Source organism: Plectropomus leopardus, chromosome 22, assembly GCF_008729295.1.
Source record: "Plectropomus leopardus isolate mb chromosome 22, YSFRI_Pleo_2.0, whole genome shotgun sequence".
Classification (NCBI taxonomy): domain Eukaryota; kingdom Metazoa; phylum Chordata; class Actinopteri; order Perciformes; family Serranidae; genus Plectropomus; species Plectropomus leopardus.
Genome location: NC_056484.1, coordinates 6,642,091 through 6,665,610, shown reverse-complemented (window position 1 = coordinate 6,665,610; position 23,520 = coordinate 6,642,091). Strand labels below are relative to the sequence as shown.

Below are 23,520 nucleotides of genomic sequence, written 5' to 3'. Positions count from 1 at the left end.
GGATTCCCAAATTTGCTTACCACGTTCCAGATTTAGAGGCAGAACTGAACCATTTCATTAAAATACAGGGGGAAGGATGCCCACTTTTTTTGCTTTTGCCAAAAACAAGAAAAGAAAAAGAACCCCTTAGTATTAGTTAGCACATTCTAAACAAAACCTTATGTTAATGATGACAAGTTAATAGTTTTCTATTTTAAAAAAATCTTATTTTTTTAAAGCCTCTGTCAGTCAGGGGCCCTTAGAATCATCCTAACTTTTTCCCCCTATATGGCACCATTGCCCACAGTCTGTAATTTTCTCAATCAAAACAAAAACAAAAGACGGACTTTGATGACGTTGTGAAATAGCAATTAAAGTCTGTTTGACGTGACTTAGGTGGAAATGTTACATTCAGTTGTATGAAAAAATGTATGAAAACTTTATTTACATTATCTTTAGTCCTGTTATGTCATATCATCCTAATGACATGACCAATTAGTCCATCACGTGAACTTGCTAACTTACCATTAACATTAGATGAGTCTTCCATATGGCTACAGTAGTGACTGTTGTAACATTATAAGATTTAGTGCCTGGCAAAAAGCCATCTTCTTCTGCTACTTTTACCACCACTTCTCCTTCTTCTTCTACTGGTTAATGTCAGGTGGTAACTGGCATTTAAGGAGCATTACCATCTCCCTCTATGGGGGTCTGGCTGGTTTAATTTTATGGAGGATTTATCAAACATTTATTATATCACTATTGACAAAAATTACATTGAGATATTTATCATTATCATTTTATTGCCCAGCCCTATTAAAGTAATGTAAAGAGTGAGTAATTTGCCCCAAGTACATTTTTCAAGGTACTACTAGTTGCTACAACAAAGCTGTGACTGGCATTTAAAAAAAAAAAAAAAAAATCGAAATTATTTGTCTGTCAGCTCATAACACTTTTTGTTCGACCCTAAAAAGCTGAGCTCTCCCCCCCTGACCATGTTGGAGCCTCAAGATGCTCCAAGGTCAAACCCCAGCGGCGGCAAAAAGCCAATTGCATGCCAGCACCTTGCTCACATGGGGCGGCCAGGGCGTCAGCTGAATCAACAGAGAGGGATCAGCTGGCTGGTGAGAGGAATGTCAGAGATGCTGACAGCTCGGCCGTCGCCACAGATCGCTCTGGAGCACAGCAGCTCGTCCATACTGCCGACTATTGGCTGCACATTTACACTCCTATGCGAGTGTGTTTGCACATTCACGCCAAGTTCAGAGCTGCGATCGTCACTTTATATGTTTAGATGCGCTTGGTTTTGCTCTGTGTTCATGCACCTCAATGCAAACAAGGGTTGGTGTTTGATGGACAAAAGTATACGCTTTCCATAAAACTTTGTGTCCTGTTCTGTTACTTTGTCCTTCTTTCACTTGTGCAGCTACCCTTGTTTTTATCAATCCGTTCTGCTGCATACATTGAGCAGCTGTAATCTGATAGACTGTGAGGTGGCAGGGGGAGATCAGATGTCTATCGCCATCCACTCACCTTCTGGCTGGCCGTTTGGCACCTCATCTGAAAGAAAAACAAAACACACCACTGTCAAACATGATAACGAGATCTCTCTTTTTTTTTATTTATCTCTTTATTGAGTATTCAATGATAAGGGCAAAATACAATAAATCTCATGAGCACCAAATAGAATTTACTCCTAACGTCCCACCCATCCTCGACCTCTTGCACATAAACTTAAACACACACCAGAAAAAGAGAAAATAAATAAATAGATAAATAAAAAAATAAATAAATGGGGGCAATAACAATAAGAAAAAAGGATGATAAAAGAATAATAATTACAGAAAAAAGGTTCAATATAGATATCAATCAGTGGAATAAGGCGCAAAAGCCCTTATATATACAGTAAGCACTATAAGGTTACCTCAAAGCTAACATTTATTTAACCCTTTGAAACCTGAGCAGATTGGCTTGATTTCTTTTATTAACTTGGGAAGAGTTTACAAGTTAAAAGAAAATGACCTGAAATTGAGCAAAAAAAAAAGGAGAACAAAATATATAAAAACAAAACAAAACAAAATAATAAATGAAAATACAGATAAAATATTTAATAATAATTATGGTAGTAATAAATATAGTCTTCAGGACATTTTACCTATTGTTTTTGTATTTTGTCTTATATTTCTCTCTCTCTCTGTCTCTCACGCTCTCTTAGTTTTCAGGTAATTTTCTTTTTTCATGAAAACCAATGTCACTCCAGGTTTCAAGGCGTTAAGAAACCACATAAACAATAGTCTTAGGTAAGAGAGGAGAACTCACTAGGTCGCAAAGAAATGAAATGGGACCAGACAGGATACCAAATTTTGACAAACTTTTCTCGGTCATTCCTCCTTGTGTAGATAACAAGATTTCTGACAGTCCTAATCACTCAAAAATTTTCTTTCCGTTTGTGCCCATTGATTATTTTATTGACATCCATTCACCACTAAGCCACATCATCTTTGTGTCTGCTGACCGGCTCCTCGTGCTCAGACACCATGTTGTCTTAACTGATTACAACAGAGGCCCCAATAACACACCATTTGTTTGCCCTCTGCCTCGTCTAGACTTATGGAGCTAATGGTGGTGGTGGTGGTGGCGGGTTCGCAACAGACACATTTGGATACGACATTTAAAACCTGTAACAGGACTCAAGCAGGGCCTCAACAGATCAAAGCACCCATACAGTCCTTGACATGCAATGATGGGGTTAAAAAATATACCTCTTATGTTATTAGTGGGTTAGTGGAGCATGGAGCCCTGAGAGGTTGTCTAATACTCATGGGAGCTTCAGAAAAGTCATGAAACATCTGGAGCAGCCTGTTTTTTATTGTCATTATTCAGATGAGTTTGTAGTCTCTCAAAAGTACCTGTCACGGAAGTGGTTAGTCACATAAGCTGTCCTGCACCTCGCCAAAATGAAACTGCTTAATCTTAAACTTCCTGCTGCAAGTTTCCAAATAGTGGTGTAGATTGTTGATTGCCCAGCCCAATCATTTCCAGATTTTATCCAGAGGTTTTTTAGTGTAGACCACAAAAACAAAACAAAAATAAAAACAAATAAAATGCAGTTCCAGTCAGATTTCTACTACAGCTGGCTCAGTCCAGATGCTCTAGTTGCGCAAAACTGATTTCAAAGTGTCTTTTGCGTCACTCGTTATGCAACACACAGCATTGACAAATTCAGAATTTAATCAGGAAACAATTGGATCTATTATGCTCAGTTTCAGGTTTATACTTGTATTCTGGGTTCCTACTAGATCATGTTTACATGCATTAATGGTCTAAAAACACTATTTTTCTCAAAGTGCACAAACACCTGTGTATAAAAACGCTCTGTTTTAACACACTTTTCTTAAAGACCCCTCAATTGAAAAAACCCAGCCTGCGATACATTAGAGTTTCCTGCATCTCATCAGATGAATGACCGTAACAGAGGATAACAGCACTTTTTACCTTAAAAAAATCATCAATAAAAACTTCTAAAAACAAACAGCTAAGTTTCAGCAGTAATATGATCTGAAATCAGGGAAAAATAAACAACATCAATGATGAAGATTACATGTTTCACTGATGTTAGCATGTAGCTACATGTAGATTAGCAGTGACGCTGCAGCTGGGGAATGACTGAAATGGAGTATAATGGCACTTCTAACACAGAAAAAATCACCAATAAAAGCCTGTAAGTGCAACCAAAAATGTTACAGCAGGAATTTTATCAGAATTCAAGTTGAAATTAGCAACATTTGTCATCATAATTTTTTGTTTCCCTGATGTTAGCATGTAGCTACATGTAGCAGTGTAACCTACGTAATGTAAACACCTGCAGTAGTGTGCCTGAAGCACCATAAAAAGAAATCTGTTAAAACTTTTGCACTTTGGAATTAATAAATTCAAAAGTGAAAAGAAAGTTACAACATGGAAGGAACTTTTACTTTGTAAAAGCTCAGGGAGATATTTGTATTTCTTCTCTTTTTTTTAATTTTCAGTTTTGTGTGGGAGTTTGTTATATTCCAAATTCTTTGTATTGACAGAAAGATTTTAACTTTTATTGTAAAAAGATATTGGTTCCAAATTTTGGTCTCGGTCTCATTAACTGCTAATAATTGTCTGTGTAGGTTCTTAGTCATCCTGGTCATGGTAATCCAAGGTTTCCTTAAAGTGGAAACTGGACTTGTTGAGGTTTCTTGAAGACATTTTGCCCTTTTCTCCAAAATGCTTCTTCCGTTCTAAAAGGCTGAGAGCTGGAGTATAAAGCCTAGGTTGACCATTAGTGTACTAATGATCAAGGTACTAGTTATTGGTATCCGTATCGGCCCTGAAAAGCCAATATTGGTCGACCCCGAGTACACACAGTCTTTCAATACCCAAATCCCATATCCTTGACATTAAGAGTCCCACTTTCAACCAAAATAACAGAATGTGTGGACAGTACCAGCCTGATGTTTCTTTGAAATCCTTTTACATAACACAAACAGCGCTCTGTGACTTGAAATTCTTCCTTTAGCATCTTTCCTTCATAAGGAGTTTCAGTTTCTCACTGCCAGTTGTTTGCAGCCGGTCTAAGAATACTGCACCCCTTACTCCATGTATGTCCACTGACCATGCACCATTTTTAACAACCATTTTCCTCCCATCGCCTCTTAGCTTCTGATATCCCTCCATTTGTAACGATTCCCGCTAAGCATTCCTCGTCAAATTTAGCTGCACTCCCACCTCACTGCAAAACAATGTATCGTTGGCCACTGGGCCACAATCCTGCAGGGTCACATCACACACCCGAAAATGAGCCTTGCTCGCTCTCTGTCTCATCTCCATTGAGATAATGAGAGTGGAGAAAGGTTTTGTTTTACCTCTGAGGACTCCCAGTGCAGCTGACAGGGCTGCAGGTATTTTCAGCTGTTGGCCCTGCTGGCGTGCAGACAGAAGGGCTCATACAGGCTCTGATGTGAGCCAAACTGCCGGCAGCTTAATTTTTCCCAGTATAGACCCTTTATTGCTGTTATAAGCCAACATTAATTATACTGTTTGCCCTTGTTGTGGTTCTTTATTTTAATTCTGACAAGGACTTTGACGAGGAACTTCTATGAGAAGTCTGATGAGAGGTGAGAGCTGAGAGGAAATTAGCTGCTGACAGGTTTTCCTCCTGTATCTGAGCATGGGTTTGATTTATGAGGTGGTGTCCTGTAACATAAAGCAACAGCGAAAGAGGACAGAGCCCAGAGAGAGTGACGGACCTCAGGGACAGTAAATATCCTGAGGTGAAGACAAGGGCTTGTTCACAACTGAAACCCAAAACTGAGCGGTGGCGATGACAGCACTGTAAGTCCCCTGGGCACAGGGTCATAGATTTAACCCTTTAAACCCTGAGCACATTGGCATGATGTCTTTCAACAACATGTGAAAAAGGTACTAAGCAACTTGGTAAGAAATGTTCCACAAATTAGTAGGTTTAGAAAATTATTTTTAAAAATGGTAGGAAAATGTCTGGGGAAAAAAGAAAAAAGTTACAAAAAATGTCTAGGGAAAAAAGCTAGTGAAAAATATATAGTGAAAAAGAAAAATGGAAAAAGGATAAAAGCTTGAGAAAAACTATTTATATTTAAAATTTTCAGAATTACATATCTTAATTTTTGTTACAAAATTATTTGAATTTTTTCCGCACTTTTGCCAGGTCATTTCCTTGTTTGTTTGTTTTTTGTTTTTTTTTTTACTTTCCTTTACTTGTTTCTTTCCCTCTGTTTTGTGCTTTTAGTAACTAATTTTTAGATAATTTTCTTGTACTTTTTACTAATTCCTTGCTAATTTTGGGTCAAAAACATGATCAACTTTGCAACAAATGTTCTGCAAACTGTAAAAAAAATTAGTAAAAGGTGACAAGGAATTATCTAAAAATAGGCTTGGGTGATTATTAGATATTATCCAAAAAAGTGATGAAAAGGAAAAATGTCCAGAAATCTATATTTATAATTCGCATTATTATATGTTTTAAACTATGCTACACAAAAAAGAAAAAAATATTAAATAAATATTATTTTTTAAGCACTTTATTAAGGTAATTTTCTTTCTTCTTCTCCATATATATATATATATATAGATAGATATATATATAAATGTTTTTTTGACTTATTTTCAGATAATTTTCTTATAAAATTTAAAATAATTTCTTGCTTTTTTTTGGCCCATTTCTGGTAAGACTACTCATCACCCTCTTTCATGCTTTCGATAGAACTAAAGCCAATTTGCTCAGGTTTCAAAGGGTTAATGGGGAGGTGTCTGACCTCGGAGTGATCCAACCTGAGCTGAGAATGGCAGGGAGATGTCTGTTTTGGTGTGCAGCACAGGAGGAGGGGTTTGGCGGCTCTGGGGGGAGATGGCAGGGAACAAGGGATGGGGATTAAAAGTGCGCTCATTCTGAACTATTCCCGGGACAAGAATCCAGGTCCCAAGAGATGTGCGGGCGACTCAGCCAGTCCGTCATCTCTGGGCATCACCCTCTTTCCATGCTTGAGACTTTTTAAAGGCTTGAGAGTGGTGTCTAAAACAACAGTGCTGGCCTCCTCCTCTTCAGCTGTTCAGGCTCAGTTAAAGAACAATACTTTTCTACTCTCATTTATCTGCTGCTCTGGAAAGCTATTTATGGGTAGTGTTTGTAGCAGACTGGAATCTGCTGCATCTATTTGCCTACCGCTTTGTCTCTGAGGGGATCAGGGTTGTTTATGGCAATAGATGAATGCTATGGGGGCAACTGGGCTGTAGACAATCAACGTCTCAAAGGTGCATGAAGATAAAGACCAACCTGAGCTTCACATCACTTTTGGGGCTTAGTTTCTTCTGGCTGTTGCAAACTCCCACCCTCTCTCAACCACCAATGACCCAACAACTGTAAAATCTGACAAGTCGATCTCACTTAGAATAATTTTCAAAACTGATTGCCATGAAAATGGAAATATAACTGTTAATCTGAAATATAACTGTTAATCTTAATTTATGTTTACTTTATATCTAATTGTTAAATTTAATCTGTATTCTGCTGGTTGCAAACTTTTCAGTCATAGTCTTTTCTTAAATATGTTAACTAAGCAGAACTTGCAGATCTCCTAACTTTATCATTGGCAGAATCCTCTTTGTGATGATCAAATTGAGTCAGACTAACTTGGTTTACTCAAGTTGCTAACACTTAGAAAGAACAAGATAATTTAACGTGTCGTTTTAAAGTTGCAACAACTTCACAAAATTGAGTAAATGTATCTAAATTTTAGGTAAACTCAACAATAAAGTAAATAATAAAGTAAATTTTACTGACATTTTTCAAGACAGTCTGTTTTCAATATATTTTTTAAAGTAAATCAACTTGTAAGATTTTATAATGTAGAGATTAGGATACACATTAGATGTGAGGAATGGGATTGTGGGAACAGCTGGTCTCCCCAAATGTATCAATCAATGCCAAAGAGCTCCAAAGAAGCAAATCTTCAAATGCAATGCAAATAATCCAAAAGGGAACCAGTTAATATTGCCAAAAATCGCAAATTTGCTTCAAAGGGCACCCTCTATCCTTATACTCTTGGCTTTGAAAAGGGAAATCTCTCCAGAAAAACTTCTATTTGAGGAAAAGCAAAGGAAGAAACCTCCAAAAGAACATATTTTAGATGACATATGACAGACAAGAAATAGATCAGAAACAACCACAAACAAACCAATGGTCCCCTGGAGGATAACAAGTTTATTAAAAACGTATCGGCTCTCATCAGGAAGGCTTCCAAGATCGAAACAAAATGTTCCATTTCCTCTACATGGGCATGTCTGGGTGAACGGCACACCCCCAAAAAGAGCTGCACTAATGTGGAGGGTGGGAGTAACACCATATCGTAATGACAGACAAGAGCGGATTAACAGGGAATGTTGACGACCGTTATGGTACAGATGAGTGACGTTATGGTGCGGAGGAGCGATTCAGTGTTAGGGTGGAGCAGCGGGTGGGTTAAGATGCTGCGTGCGGTTGAATAAGGCGTTGAATTATGGATAAGGGGGGCAGGTCTTACACTCCCATCAATCATCAGAAACACAAACACAATCATTTATCCTCATACAGCCCGGCAGTTGCTCAAATTGCATCATCCGTCACAGGTCTTTGCCTGCGTCCGGCTCGGCACTCGTCAACATTCCTCCGCCACGCTTCATCGTCTTTCTCCTGGATCACACAGAACAATCCAGGATGCCAACCCCCTCCCCCCCGGGAAACAATAGTATCTGCTCATAAACCCCAAATCTTCTCTTGCCCTCGGGATGGTAGAAACAAGCATGCATCAGTAATACAACACCGCTGTCAAAGTCACTTTGGGGATTCCTATGAACAAGCTGGCAGGCAACTCATAAAGTGATGCACTCTGCTCCCCTCAAACGAGCCAATCATAAGAAACAAACAGACTTTTTTTTGTTTTCAAATTAATTAAAACCTGCAATATTTTGGATTTTGGCTGCTTTAATGATGAAGCAACATGCCAACCCATCCTCACTATCAAAACTCCTACCTTTCTTTGTGGGCTCTGGCATCTTGAGCCGCGTCCCAAGAACAAAAGGGAGTCAAAAGGTGCAGATAGGACAGGTAGATGCCTTCAGAGTAATGTGTCTCTGTAGGAGGCCCGGTAAGGCGTGGTAGCCCTCTCGTCCAGGAGGGAGAGAGAAGATGACGGAAGAAACTGGTAGAAGAAAGAAACCTCTGGGACCCCTTGGACCAGAGTGATGGGAGATGAGGAGGGCGCAGGGATACGGTTTGGAAATCTCAGTGGGGGAGGAGAGGAGGACCAGAGACAGATCCAGGAGGGACAGACTTTAAAGGCCTTATATAGAGAGGTGGCATGCTCCTCCTCTCTGTGGAGGACGCTGCATCACTGTCCCCTACCCACCGGCTGCTGTGCCAGCTTTTTATATGAGAAGAAGTAAATCAGAAGTTTGTTTTTGTTTTTCAATGCTGCCTTGTGCACAGAAAAGACATCGAATTTATGCATTTTGCCATTTGGATCGACATTGGTTTTCTTGTGCTGTATTCAGAAGTCTTTCACAAGCATTTAAACCTCTGATACTTGGAAAATTTGGTTTGATTTCTATCAAAAACATTTGAATAAACATGATGAGCAACTTGGCAAGAAATGTCCCACAAACAGTACAATTGTGGGAAAAATTTCCAGAAAACTACATTTATAAATCTTTTAATTATATGTTGTAATTTTGCTACAGAAAAATACCCTTTTTTCTTTTGAAGAAATCAAGTCAATTTGCTTCTAAGTCCAATATATTTGTTTATTTATGAGTTATGCTGAGCCCAAATTTCCATGGCTGGATGTTCTTGTGAAATTATTCAAAGTGGTCCAGTTCGTAGAGGTTATTGGGATGTATGGGCAGAAACTGAAGATGATATTCATAGCAATGTTTTCATTATTTTATAATCACCTGAAACTAAGAATCATTGTGGTGGAGTCTGCCATGTTGTTTCTACAGTAGCCAGTAACAGAAAAACCAAACACCACTGCAGTTTTCTTGCATGCTTGGCACATGGGAGAGGTTTCAGTTGTTGCAATCCGCAACCTCACTGCTAGATGCAACTATATCCTACATACTATACCTTTAAAGGATTAATTTGACATTTTGGGAAACTTGCTTTCTTGAGTTATGGGAGATGATCAATGCAACTTTCATGTTTGTACATTAAAAATGCATAGCATAGCCCAGCTAAAGGTAAAAGGTTGAAAGGTAACAAAATTCACCTCCCACCACCTCTAGCGCTCACCACTTAAAATTGTATATCTCATTAGTTAGATCCATTTTATTTTTAAGGACAGGGTATAGTCATGCACATGAGTCCCTGTTTCACCACATCATGTTTATTCGTACTTTTCAGTATGACAATAATGGTACCAAACTTCTCATCTAACCCTTGGCAAGAAAGCAACAAAGTCTATTGCCCAAAATAATGGTGTCATTTAACGTCCAGCTGACACATCTTGAGAGTATCTCGCTTCAGTATTGTGACATATTTCCGTGAAACAGGAACCGAAGGCGTGATATAATGTTGGAAGGGATTAGATATTATCGTTGAAAAGTGGGCGTGTCTTTACAGTGAGGCCCTGATGATGTAACGTCGATGGGAAAGAAGTATCTGTCAGAGAGAGAGGGACAAAAATCATTGTATTCTCCATGTAAGATGCCCACTATGAAAGGCCTTGCACATAATCATGAGCTGTTTCAGATACGACTTTTCTTAAAGTGATTAAATTCCAGCCAGAGGGCTTGTTACCATGGTATTTTTGGGGAAATGAAGACACTCCAATGTAGCATGCTGTTGCTAGCTCGCTAACTTTATGTCAGCTCTTGATTGGTGGATGTCATGATATTATTGGTTGAAATTAGTTGGTATTAACTCATGTAAGCACACGTCACATTCATGTATTTTTGTTACAGGAGAAAAACATGATCGGATTTATACCCAGCTGGCCACCAAAATCCTTAGATGGTCATATGTTTGTTTGAATCTTGGTTTAAATGTTTGGTGACCAAAATTCAATGTTAGGAGAATGTCTAATTCCCACTTTTTTGGGAGGGGGTTATAAATTGTGTTGTGAAGTAACTAAAATCCAACGTCTTCCAAACTGCCAAACTCATTTTGATGTAGAATATCAGAATATCAACATTTAGTTGTGTGGTTTGACAAACAAAACTAACTGTGTGTATAACATCATAATATTAACGTCAGCGTAAGGTTGAACATTTAAATTATTTACAGCCCAATTTTTATTTTAACTAAAATTTAACTTGAGAGTCCAGCGTCTTTCTGACGTCATTTTGATGTCCAGTACCAGCTGGTTAGGTGCACAATATGGCTGGGGATGTGATCTAAAAAGGCATTTTTATTACATCTCAATTTTAACACTACGTTTGTCATCATCACTTCCAGATTTCCACCTCTGTGTCAGGGTGAGGGCTGTCAGCGGGGCATCAGAGGTGAGTATCCTTAATGCACAACAGATGTAGGTGAAGCAGCTGGAAGGTGGGATATAAAAAGGGAGAAGTGTCGTCATTGACACATATCTGAGGCTGATGTAATACTCTCCGACAACAACAGAGGATAGAAAACATATTCAGAGAGTCTGGCTTTGTTACAAAAGAAAAGTTTAAAATGACATGCAGCGGCTTGATGCCAGATGGCAGATATCGGTTTAATCCGTTGGGAATGCTGCCCAAGAACAGCAGGCTCTCCAAACTGGCAAATAAATACTGGAGACATGCCTGAGCGGTGGTTGTATGGCCTATACTTAGAAAGTTGTCATAAACCTTGACATTTGACATGTGAATCGGACATGAAAAGAGGGTTTCATTATGAATTATATCATCAATGAGGCTGCTTTGGTCCTAATTAATCTCTTCAGCACGTCAAACACGAGTGATAAATCAGGTGTTGTGTATGATCAAAGGTCAGAAAGATTAAACAACAAGGCTGAAAGCTGCCGGATTTACAAGCAACGACACGCCTGGTGCTGAGGCATCGTTACATGTGTGGTACCAAGCGCCTCTAACAATATCATAAACACTTGAGCATGTTAATAATCTCAACATGGAAGTGCACTTCAAACATGCAACATTAATTCCTCAGACACCCCGATAGGACAGTCAAGACGGGGCACAGCTCTATATTAGGGGCTGTAGATACTGCCTGTGCACAGGAATGCAGCTTACATCCACTCAGAAATTTGCTTAGACAGTCACATCATATAGGAAGATCACTGCGGCTACAAAATTAGATACTGCGAGCTGACACATATCATATGAGATGGAAGCCTTTAATTGAGAACTTTTCTTAAATGACCATTTTTATAATTCAGTTCAAAGTATGTGGCCTTTCTTGGTAACAGACACCCATAGCTCCGTTAGCCCATTTATAACCCTCAGCGGGCTCCAGCAGTAAATACTGGGCTTAAGGAAGTATCATGTGGGTCCGCTACAAACAGCACAAAACCATTTGGTGCTGCCCGGGACGGCCGAGGGTTCACATCACAGGGGCGATTTAGCCATGAGGTCACAGCACACGGAAAGGAAAAAGAGGCTGAGAGGCTTTGACATGGACGACACTGACACCCTCTGGTTCCTAACAGCCAGCAAAATACATGAAGGAAAACACATGCACACTGTCGACATGTGCACATTCGGCTGCTGCATGACTCTTCTCTCTCTGGGGAAAACCAGTATTCTTGCATTGACATAGGAACATTTTAGGATAAATGTCAATATTACTCAGGAATTCTGCTAAATGGAAAAACTTATTTACCCTTTAAGAAGTAGTGCGTTACAGTTTTTTCGCTTGCTAAAAAGCATCTGTCAATACTGAAGCTACTTTTCCAACTCTCTACTCTCTAAACAGCCCAAATATAAAGTCTTTATGTTAAGTGTAATTAACAACTGTTATCTTCAACTTTGTCACCCTGAGCATCACTGGTGGCCTCCGCCCATCAGACAACAGATGGAAGTTTTTTTTGCAATAACCTGGTGCAATTAATGTATTATTGATTGCATTAAAAATGAAATAAAATCACAAAGATGAAAGCACTGTGAGGCAAAACGTTTGTCCTTTGTTTATTTAAAAAATATATTTGCACCACAAACTCAATGCACGCTAACTTTAAGAAAACTACTGTCATAAGAGTAAATAAAAAAAAGAGCACATTTAGAGTCTTATATGAGTTAATATACATAGAAAAATCCACATTACAAATCTCCTTGTTGACACTTCTGCAGTAACATCAGTGTCTCTCTGCTGTACTGGTAGGTGAGCTTCTTCTTCACCTTGAAGATCTCTCCGGAGCGGGCGTAGTTCCTGAGGGCGCGGGACATCTTCTGGTAAGTCATGGGCCTCTTGTTGCCCTTTCGCTGCCCCCACAGCGCTGCCACCTGGTCCTTGTTTGTGGAGGAGAAGCGGAAAACGCCGGTGGCAGCTGGCACCCAGGACACACAGTGAGCCATGTTCGGATCCTCCAACATCTCAAAGAGAAAGTGAAAGAGCCGCACCTTTCCTCCTGCAGCCATTAACCAAACAGAGAGTGGCATGATGAAGAGTTGACAGCGATTTAAAAGAAGGAGGCAGCTGTGCCGCTCTGAAACAGTCGCTGCTGCTTACAGTTAATCATTTCCTCAAATGCAACAATTCCCAGAAAATCTTGTCACTGATGGGATGGCATTTAGTGGAGAGGGTAAGGCTGTAAACAGTGCGGTTATCTGATAGATATGTAAAAGCAGCTATTGAGCTCGGCCATGCACAGCTCCATTGTGTTTGACAGTAAAGGGAAGAGCTCTTATTTGCTCTCTTGGTTTTGTTTCCCCCAGGCTAATAGCAGCCGAGGCAATACCAGTATCTAATGACCAAAAAAAGGAGAACTCACCACTCCCCGCTGTGTGTTTGGGTAGTTGCCGTGTCGATACAAAGTTTGGCAGTGACCCACGCTCAGACAATGTTGCTGTTGTGTTCTGGCTGAGAGGTGGCAGGGCGTCATGTGGTAGCAGAGGCAGAAGTGCAGGTTTGTTGATCTTTGATGGAGGAAATGATGGAGAGACACAATTTTAAAGGTTCACCGTGTAGGATTTAGGGGAACATATTGACAGAAAATGAAAATCGTGGGGAATGAGCTGTTTTTATCTACACAGAAAGCAGATCCTCATCCACCGAGCTCGCCTTGTTCACCGCCATGTTTTAAGATTTAATTTGATTTAATTGAATGTAATTTAAATGATTAATTATTATTATTTATTTTATTTATTTTTTATTTAATTTTTACTGTCATTTCTTTTCTTTATTTTTTTATTCAGAAAATGACGAAAAAAATCTACCTTGTAACTTTATACCTTGTACCTTAAAAAGCTAGTAGCAGTTAGCATCTAACTCAACAAAGAAGAACAGAAGCCAAAAATGTCCACAAATTGGAAAAATAATGAGGTCCAGAACCTTCTTACCGTCTTTCATTTAATTTAAAAACACAAAGGCAGCATAGGGATTTCATAGCAGCTCTATATTAATCACTCCGTGACAAGCAGCTTTAAAAAACACTGATTATTGAAATATGAAATTACTTTATTCAGTATTTTTACAGATTTTTATCACCTGGTCCGTTTGTATTGGAGGAGGAGACCGCTGCGGATAATTCGTCTCACGGTTAAAACCTCCTGAACAAAGAACACCCAAGGAATTTCAACTTTGAGAAGTTGATTACAAACTGCAGTCCTCGCCGCTAGATGGCACTAAATCCCCCATAAATCTCACAAACTGGACCTTTAAAGGCAGGAGTGAATGCGTGCAAATTTCTCTACATATGATGTGCGTCTTGTGTGAAAAAAGGACATTTTAATGCTTACATGCGGCCCATAGCTCATCCAGCACTGCTCGCTTGATTCTTCACTCACAGGTGCACTGTGTTCATTTACAGGCACACCTGCAGTCCAGTTCCCCTTGTCCACTGCAACAAAAGCAACACAAATACTCAAAGATCAAAATAGCCTTGAAGTGTTATAACTTAATTTTTCCAGATTTCCTGTTACCATTTTCTGCAGCGTTTTGTCTGTAGTACTCCTCTAGGAACTCTAAGATCACCTCCAAATCAGACTGAGTGTCCTGGAAGGAATTCTAGTAAAGATAAATAATTCAAAATCAGTCTTTGGTTCTGCCAAAATATGAAGATATTTTATCATCCTCTTAATAAGTGAGCTCTTTACCATCACCAGTGAGGCTGAATCTAATGCTGAACAGTCCTCGCAGTTCAGGAGAATTTCACCAAACTGACTTTGAGACGCTCAAGTGCCCCGACTCTTATTATACCCCCCTCAGGAGCGGGGCTTTCTGCACAACACCAGATGTTTTCTACCCAAGGCTCATGGGAACAATGACCAACCATCCCACAAACACCAGCACCAGTCAACCCATCAACAAAGCCTCCCAGCGCTGACCACATCCTCCCCGCTGCAGCAGATAAGACCTGGCCTGGAGGCAGCATCGACACAGCGCTCGCTTTTCAGGAAAAACACACTTGCTGCCATATTTTTCCTCACAGGATGTGTCTTAATTTCAGATTTTTGTCGTGGGTGTTGTAATATTTCACTACAATGGAGACAGTGCCAAATCTTTCAACGCGGTGATAATGTCAGTGTTGGGGGTGTTTTTTTGGACAAGAGTGCGGCTTTATTTTGTTGTCATCAAGTCAGCAAAACCAAACACAAGTGAGAGTACAGACTGATTTATTGGTTATTTTCAAAAGACAAATTCTGAAAAAATCGAAAAAAAACCAAAAACAAATTAATAACAAAAAAGTATTAATACACAATAAATATAACAAGCGTACAAAACATCATATTATCAATAAAATGATTAAGATTTACAAGTCATGCTTATTACTGGTTGCTTGTTGTAAGAACAGGAGCCATAGATTTAAACTTTTAAATATACATTCTTGTTATTGTTATAAAATTATCCTTCTAAAAGAAATGAATCCTTCTTTCACTATTGTGAACACCATTGAGTCAAAACATCTTCATTAGAAAATAGGTACATGGTTATTTAAATACATTGCAAATGGTTTTAAGTGATCAAAATTGAAAATAAAATACAGAGTTTATTTTGCAGTACTACGTAAAATAACATTGACAGTATTTCTTCAGACTCTACCAAAAACCCTAAATCCTACTTGTTAAGTGGTTTCTCTTAATTAGTGCTTTATTAAATGCAGGTGTACAGACTGGAGCATGTCAAATATAACTGTAATTAATTTCCATTGTCTAAATGATCACATTTTTTATCATTTTTTTCAGGGAATTATTTACTATTCTAGAAGCCAAGAGAACTTTTACATTCATATTTTGTATTTTAAAAGTATTTACAATTAATTTACAGTAATAAAGTTCATTCGCAGAGGATTAATCAACAAAAGCTATAACATTTGAGGACCCAAACATTTAAATTATGACATTTACTAACATTCATGACTGAATATGGAACCAGTCTCTGATAATTAGACTTTTAATTGGTCCTTTATTAAATGCAGTGTCTGTGCATTCACTGGTGAGGTCCACCTGGTAATATATATATATGTTAAGATCAGTGTGAGTGTTAACTGTATTAGGTTCATTAAAAGTTTCTAAATGATCATTTTTTAGCACAGGGCATTATCTTTTAGGCTAATTCTAGGAGTTTTCTAAGAAACCTCTTTTCTTGATAAACTTATAAATTTGCCCTACTCATATTTTGTAGTTTGAAAGTACTTAATTTACTGTGATATATTTGACTGGCTGTGTATAAATCCACAAAACTGTCAGTTTTTGTGACCCATACAGTCAAAGACGTAATAAGTAATATTAATGAACTTTAAATGATTTGTTTTTAAGGGCTGATAAGTATCTTTAAATTCGATTCTTAATTAGTGCTTCATTAAATTTAGTGTCTGTGTTGACCGGTGAGGTCAACCTGTTAAGTCTACAATAGCTGCAAATATAAGTATGTTATTAACTAAATGTCTAATTAAATCTTCAATTTTTAGTTCGATTTAGGCATTTTTAAAAATTTTAATCTAAGGATTTTCTAAAAAAAAAAAAAAAAGCACTCATATTTGAACTACACAAAATGCAAAAATAAAGGATATTTAAACTCCTTTTACCGAAGACTGTTACCTTTTGTGACATTAGTGGTCCCACTATTACTTTTTATAGGCACTGTCTGTGGACCCAGAAAGTCTGAAAATATTTTCAAGGTTTTTTTTTTCTTCTTCTCTGTGATCAAACCGTCCTCCAGCTCACAGTTTGGTTGTGCTGTGTGAAGTGAAGCTGGAGGCCAGGTCATAGTCCTCCTGCAGGTGATAGTGTCCGTACCAGTTGTGCCAGTCTGTCGCTGCAGAGCTGCTGTAGCTCTGTTCAGCTGGGCTTTGCTGCCGGGTGTGAGCCTCCTCCTGTGCAGGGCGGCAGGGCACGTGCACGGACACCTGTGCGGAGCCCAGCCTGTTCAGGATGTCTGGGTTGAACTGGTAGGTGAGCTTGCGGCGCACCTTGATGATCTCACCGGTGCGGCTGTAGTTCCTCAGAGCTCTTGCCATCTTCTGATAGGTCATGGTCTTGCGGTTGCCCTTGCGTTGGCCCCAGCACTCGGCCAGCTTCTCCTTATTCTTGGAGATAAAGTGGAAGGTGCCGCTGCCGCTGTCTGTCCACTGGATTGAGTCGCCCATGCTGGGATCGTTCAAAGCCTCGTGGAGGTACTCATAAAGTCTGAGCTTCTTACGACCTGAGGAGATTGAGTTGTTTTAGTTACAGGAGCTTTGTAATCAACATTATACTGAAAATCTTAAAGGGTGACGCTACAGGTGTGTAGGATCAAAATTTAAATTAACCATGAAACTCCAGTTGATTACTTACAGTAAGGCAATTGTGTTTGTCTTGTACCTGTTTTCTGAAATTGTATATTTAAATATGCAAATGATGCATTATCTAGTAAAGTATGCATATTTTCACGTAAATATCCAGAACACAAACCTTAAAACCCCATTAATCAGGAAATACCGTCAAAGGTCATTTTTTAAGAAATGTATTTTTTTAATCAAAATTTTTAGATTGTAACAAATGATTAATAATTATCGCCAAGAAATAATTATTGTCTTGTGCATGTTTTCTGGAATTGTATGTTTAAATATTCAAATGAGGCATTATCTAATAAAATATGCATTTGTCAGAACAAAAACTTTGAAACCCATAAAACTGAATCTACTATCAAAAGTCATTGAAAAAATAAATTTTCATCCACAATTATGGATTATAAGTAAGCCATTTTAAGGAATAAATTGTGATATAAATAAGGATTTAAATGATATTAGAACAAGCCAATCCATAAAAAAACTATGTAAAAAAAATTCTGGCGTTTTTGACATTATGGTCTTATGTGTGATTAGATTTCATACATTGTTAGAGCAAAAATATGTAAGGTTAATAGTTTTTTTTTAAACTAATAGATCTCAAAATTAGAACTTTCCCAGTTGATTACCTTTATTCTGATTATAATTTTTTGTTAAACAAAGTTTCTGAAATGTTAGGTGTGAATATGCACTTTTTTTGTAGATACATTTCAGCACAGAAATCTGAACTAAAATTAACTTAAATGTGTATTTTAGATGTATTCTTTCCACTGACAGAGGACATGTTATAGAAGCAAAATAGCCCAAAATGCCCAAAATTTGACCGCATGAAAAAACTGATACCTTTACCTTTGTTGTTCCTCTGTGGCGGCAAGTAGAAGTGAGGCGTCTCATTTTGCACAGAACGACTCAAAGAGACATCAGGGATGACCTGAGGCCAAGGCTGCTGCTGAAAGAGAAACATTAAAAATTTAAAATAAAACTTTATTTCTATATCATCCCCCCTTTTTTTCCTAAACACACCAATACAGAAATTTTTTTGCACAACTTACAGCCATGTCATTCCAGTCATATCCCGGAGCTGGTACATCAGACGGATGTGTGACGAAGCAGCAGGATATCTGACACTGCAGCGCTGGCTGCTGAGTGCCCAGAGTCTCATAATATGTGTACTCTAAAATAATAAAAAACAAAAAAAACAAAAACAAAACACCAACACAAAACATCAGTTTTCTATCCAGATCAGTTTTAAATAAATTAATTTATGGAATACCATCAATTAAAATTCCTTTATTTAGATGATAAAAGAGAGGACAATTGTAAATTTTTACACATAAAATCATGCTATATAATTAGAAGTTGTTTTTCTTTATTTTAAGCAAGGTATTTCTGCAGTAAAATATGCAAGGTTTATGAAAGATTATTTACTGTACCTGAATCATAATATGAATTATTTGAATGCTGCTGAATCACATCAATCGCATCCTGAAAGTGTTGATTGATGTCGCTGTCCAAGGAGGTCTAGAATAGATACAAAACCTTATTTTCACCCACAAAAATGTAAAACATGATGCATTCTACACCTTTCGTTTTTCCTTCAAATAAGTATAAAAATTAGGAACATGACATTATAAAAATACACAAGAGTAATTCTTCATGAATTATATTTAGCATCCCAAAAACTCACCATCTTGTATGTCTGACTGTTGCCTTCAGTTGAGGCCATTTTCGTCCTAATTGTCGAACACTGCTACACTAGTGCAGGTGAGCAGTACCTGGACAGGTATATATATGTTGCACCCCTCCAATACCTGTTCTTGTTTCAGCCACATGAATAGGTAGAGAGGCTGGTCAATTTAAATGTGTTCACATCACAATGTTCTGCAGCCGTACACTTCTTCTTTTTTGGAAGCACAGATCAGATAGACGTCTGAGCTTGACACAGTCTCTCATAGTGGAGATCACAATCTGTGAACAACAAAAACCTCTTTTATTGCACCCATCGACCAGGAATACCACCAATTCTCAGCCTGACCCGAGAATTTGCATACTGGGCCGAGATATCTTCTAAAATACATATCTGTAATTGGCGCTGTTCAGTAATACACTTTTCTGTAAACTGAAATCAGAGCCTATGGAATTGCAGGAAATTTTCCTCTGTGGTTCCGTTTTCTGAAATTTAAGTAATTAGAACAAACAAAGTTTTGCATGACGAGCGCTCATGATATGAGGCTGTGGCTGGCCTCTTAGAAGAAACACAAACAATGGGTAACCACTAACTTGCAATAAATCAAAGGAAATAAATCATTTGTCACTTATAATAAAAAATATGCAAATATTAAAAAGCAAAAATGGCAAAGTTATCTCAAAACATATTTTTAAATACGATTTAATTCATATTTTTATCTATTCTTTATAACTGAAATGTTAGAAATGTTATAATTACATTTTTTTCCTGAAAATTAAGTTTTTAAATTTATTCTACAATGACATGACACAGAAATGACAAAAAATTAACAAAAAACTGGTAAAATATTTAGTTAAAAGAATTACTAAATACATTTGCATTCCTCACAAAACAACACGAGTCATCTCAAATCTTGCAAACAACAATCTTTGTTCCTCTTTTCCTTACTTTTTATTTCTTTACAACACTTTTTTTTTTTAAAATCCCTCATGGTCATTAAAGATACATCATGTACTCATTCATTTTTTACTACTGTTTGCTTGAATTTTTAGAGAAGTTTATTTTAAAGGTTGCAATAAAAAATAAAATGCATCTTTTGCACTTAAGATTGTTATCAAATCCCCATGTCACTGAGAACAAGCTCAATATTCTGTTCTCCACAGGTGTGTCACTGTTGGCCTGAACCCAAATTAAAGTTGTGACTATTTAAATTTCCAATTGACCAGAAAGCCATGAGCACAGCTTCAGATAAATGTGATTGTAAAGGTTAATGGTTAATAATGTGGTGATCGCTGTTAAACTCAACCTGCGCTTTATTTTCCCCACAAAGCCAACCCCCCTGTTCAAGTAAACACCCAGGGCTTTTTGAGAAGTTCATTTATCTCAGGCGTGCAGTTTTAAATATCAACTGACTTGCTCCTGAAGTTCCCCTTTCAGCCCGGTTAAGTGTGGCGGCAGTCAGGCCTGATCGCTGAGCTGGAAACAACATGGACACAAAGAGATGGAAGTGCACGGATTACAGAAAAACAGTTAAATTATAAGATCCAAGAGGCATCGGCCTCAGTTTTGATGTGATAAGATCATTATTTTACTTTATTTTATTCATTAAAAGACTTTTTCCCAATCAGTAACAAAAACACCTTGTCATAATAAATTACCATATTGTGTGTGTGTGTGTGTGTGTGTGTGTGTGTGTGTGTGTGTGTGTGTGTGTGTGTGTGTGTGTGTGTGTGCAAGCATGCAAATATGCATGTGTGCATAAGAGAGCGTGGCACTTGTGTGTTTGTGTGTGTTTCCTGCCTGTGCAGCACACTGATAAAAACAAAGAACCACAAAACCTTTCACCCACTCGGTCTTTCCCTCTCTCCATTCAGGGTGAAACTTCTGTCAAATCAGCTCCATAAATTAAAGACCACAACCTGTCGGGCCTGACAGCTGTGTGCTGGTGTTGGCACTTTGTGGGATGCAGAGTTGGCTTCTTTGTGCTTTATTAGGTTGGACTTTAGGGGTCTTAAAAATGTTGTTTTTAACTGTTTTATGTGTTATGTACGGAGGCCAAAAACATCCGTGCTTGCAATTATTTTTTAAATGCTGTTAACAAGGGTTAATTATTTTGTTTTCACGAGATAGCGAAGCTCGTTTATTCATAATATGGGTTAATTTATGTCCCCTTTTGTTTTTTCAAGATCACAGAATAATTATGAGAACTCGAAAACGAGTGGCCAGTTCATTTGATCACACCTGATTTCAGCTTTTAAGATTACTCCCAACTGTCGTGGGGGATTCATGACTATATTAAAATACAGTCTGACGGGTCGATCAGTAATGAGTACTCCTTGAACTGCCTTTTTTAATTTAATTTAGTTTTTTGTTGAGTTAAAATCACTTGTTAAAGTTGTCAAGATGCCATCTTTTAAAGCTGGACTGATAGGACTGATCTCTGATAAACATTCTAAGCAAGAAGAGGATCCTTTTGAGATACTGTAATTTAAATAAATAAATAAATAAATCAAAATTTGCAAGCACAGCCATTCTTGGCTTCCGTACTATGTTCTTTAGAATTATAGCGAGATCATTTACTGCACTAATATTCAAGAAGGACGTAGCGTGGAATGCTTTTTCTTATAGTTGTCTTGCTATTTTTTGAGTACTTTTCATAGATTGAATATATAATAGACGTAGTCACCAAGTGATTTGTGGACTACTGTTTTAAGGCCTTGAGTTCAGCATTTCGCTGTCACCATCTTGTTTTTCTGGAGCCAGAAAAAGATAGTTGATGAGCGGTTGGAGCTGTGGAGGAGTGAGGGCTGGATGTGATGCCCAGACCGTAGCGATGTTTCAGACAGCTTGTCACGCAAACAGCCCTGCCCCTAAATACACGTGACTTTTGGCTTGTATAAACTGTAAACAGTTGAGTTATATAAAATTCCCTGTGGAACAGTTGTCGTGAATGTTGTATTAAACTTTAGAGACCAAAACTGTTGTTTGTACTGGGCTGTAAACATGTTTATTTCTGCTGTAAAGTCGGGCATTTTACTATGGTGGATTTTGGGGATTGACTCTGTTTTGGAGCCAGCCTCAAGTTGACATTCAAGGAACTGCAGTTTTTGCCACTTCTGCTTTTGCTTCATTTTTCTTATTTTTAATTTTTCCACTGGTTCTTTTCTATACTATTCTTTTCTGTTGTATGCTAATTAGTTTTCAATTTTTAGCTGCTTACTTACAACAAGGCTCCTGGGATGGCAGTGTTGCTCAACCCACTGCTTAGCTCAAGACTAAAATATTTAACTTTTGGCACAAATTTTTGTTCAAACATTCATCGTTTGCAGAGGTTGAAGTGCAAACACTTTGGTGATCCCTTAACTTGGACTATGATGGTGCACCTGCTAAACATTATACCTGCTAAAACATCAGCATGTTATCTCAAAGCACCACTCGCTGTGTCACAATGCAGCCACAGAGCAGCTGGTGTCACTTGTTTCCGGGTTCAACTACCTGTTGAGCTCACACTATTCTATTCTATTCTATTCTGTTCTATTCTATTCTATTCTATTCTATTCTATTCTATTCTATTCTATTCTATTCTATTCTATTGTGTTATTTCTATTCTATAATTTTCTGCTCTGTTCTATTATATTATCTTTGTTCTATGCAATAATGTTGTTTCTTTTCTGTTCGGTTTTATTCTATTTTATTATGTTCTTTTCTGTTGTTTCTGTTATTTTCTATTTCAGTTTATTGTGTGTTTTATGCTGATGTATTCTATTCTATTCTATTCTATTCTATTCTACTGTTCTATTGTGTTATTTCTATTCTATACTACTGTTCTATTGAATTACATTGATGCTATTATGTTATGTTGTGTTCTGTTCTATTGTGTTATGTTCTTTTCTATTCTAAGATGTTATGATCTATTGTATTCTGTTTATTCTATTCTATTCTACTCATTTGTGTTCTATTCTGTTCTTTTCTGATATGCTGTGTTACTGTGAATTAATGATGTAAATTTCAACATTTACTTTGAATCTTTTTTATGCTGAAATAGTTTTTAAGGGATTTTAAAAAAACGGACAATATAATTTAATTATTTTTTAATGTATTTTCAATAATAATTTTATGTAGCTTGCATTATCATATGCTTTAGTAGAGTACATTTATTGCTATTATCTGTGTATTACAATGTTGATAGTGTCAGTAAATCCATCTTTGTTATGTGGTTAGGTGTGTGTGTGTGGAGAGGGAAGGGAGAAAGAGATTCATGTTTGTCTATGAAGGTGGTACAGTATATTTTCTGGCAGAGCAGACATGCTGCAGCTTTATCTTTCCAAACAAAGAAGCACTTTCCTTCCTCTTCTCAATTCAATAGCTGCGTGCATGTTGGCACCGATG

At 37.7% G+C, this 23,520-nt stretch overlaps 2 protein-coding genes across 3 annotated transcripts in view; both read right to left on the bottom strand.

Moving 5' to 3' along the window:
• mybpc1 (myosin binding protein C1) overlaps positions 1-8,825 on the bottom strand; it is a 41,459-nt gene extending 32,634 nt beyond the window's left edge. Inside the window, 2 exon segments of the mRNA XM_042511082.1 lie at positions 1,513-1,539; positions 8,553-8,825. Of these exon segments, the coding sequence (XP_042367016.1) occupies positions 1,513-1,539; positions 8,553-8,574 (49 nt within the window). The 5' untranslated portion in view covers positions 8,575-8,825.
• Positions 8,826-16,738: 7,913 nt separating this feature from the next.
• LOC121961735 (transcription factor Spi-C-like) lies at positions 16,739-19,184 on the bottom strand. Of its 2 annotated transcripts, none has more exons than XM_042511795.1 (5): positions 19,132-19,184; positions 18,878-18,965; positions 18,497-18,618; positions 18,294-18,393; positions 16,739-17,320 (listed from the first exon to the last, which is right to left on the bottom strand). In XM_042511795.1, the coding sequence occupies exons 1-5, from the start codon at positions 19,168-19,170 to the stop codon at positions 16,839-16,841; spliced, it is 831 nt and encodes a 276-aa protein (XP_042367729.1). In that variant the 5' UTR covers positions 19,171-19,184; the 3' UTR covers positions 16,739-16,838. The 2 variants fall into 2 exon arrangements, with proteins under 2 accessions (XP_042367729.1, XP_042367731.1); XM_042511797.1 differs by having other exon boundaries at positions 18,294-18,390.
• Positions 19,185-23,520: the final 4,336 nt, after the last annotated feature.

Coding starts and splice junctions, on each gene's coding strand:
- LOC121961735 (XM_042511795.1), bottom strand. CDS start 19,170: ATGGCCTCAACTGAAGGCAACAGTCAGACATACAAGATG. Junction 18,394..18,496: donor ATGACTGGAATGACATGGCT/GTAAGTTGTGCA, acceptor TTTCTCTTTCAG/CAGCAGCCTTGGCCTCAGGT. Junction 17,321..18,293: donor GCCACAGAGGAACAACAAAG/GTAAAGGTATCA, acceptor CAATCTCCTCAG/GTCGTAAGAAGCTCAGACTT.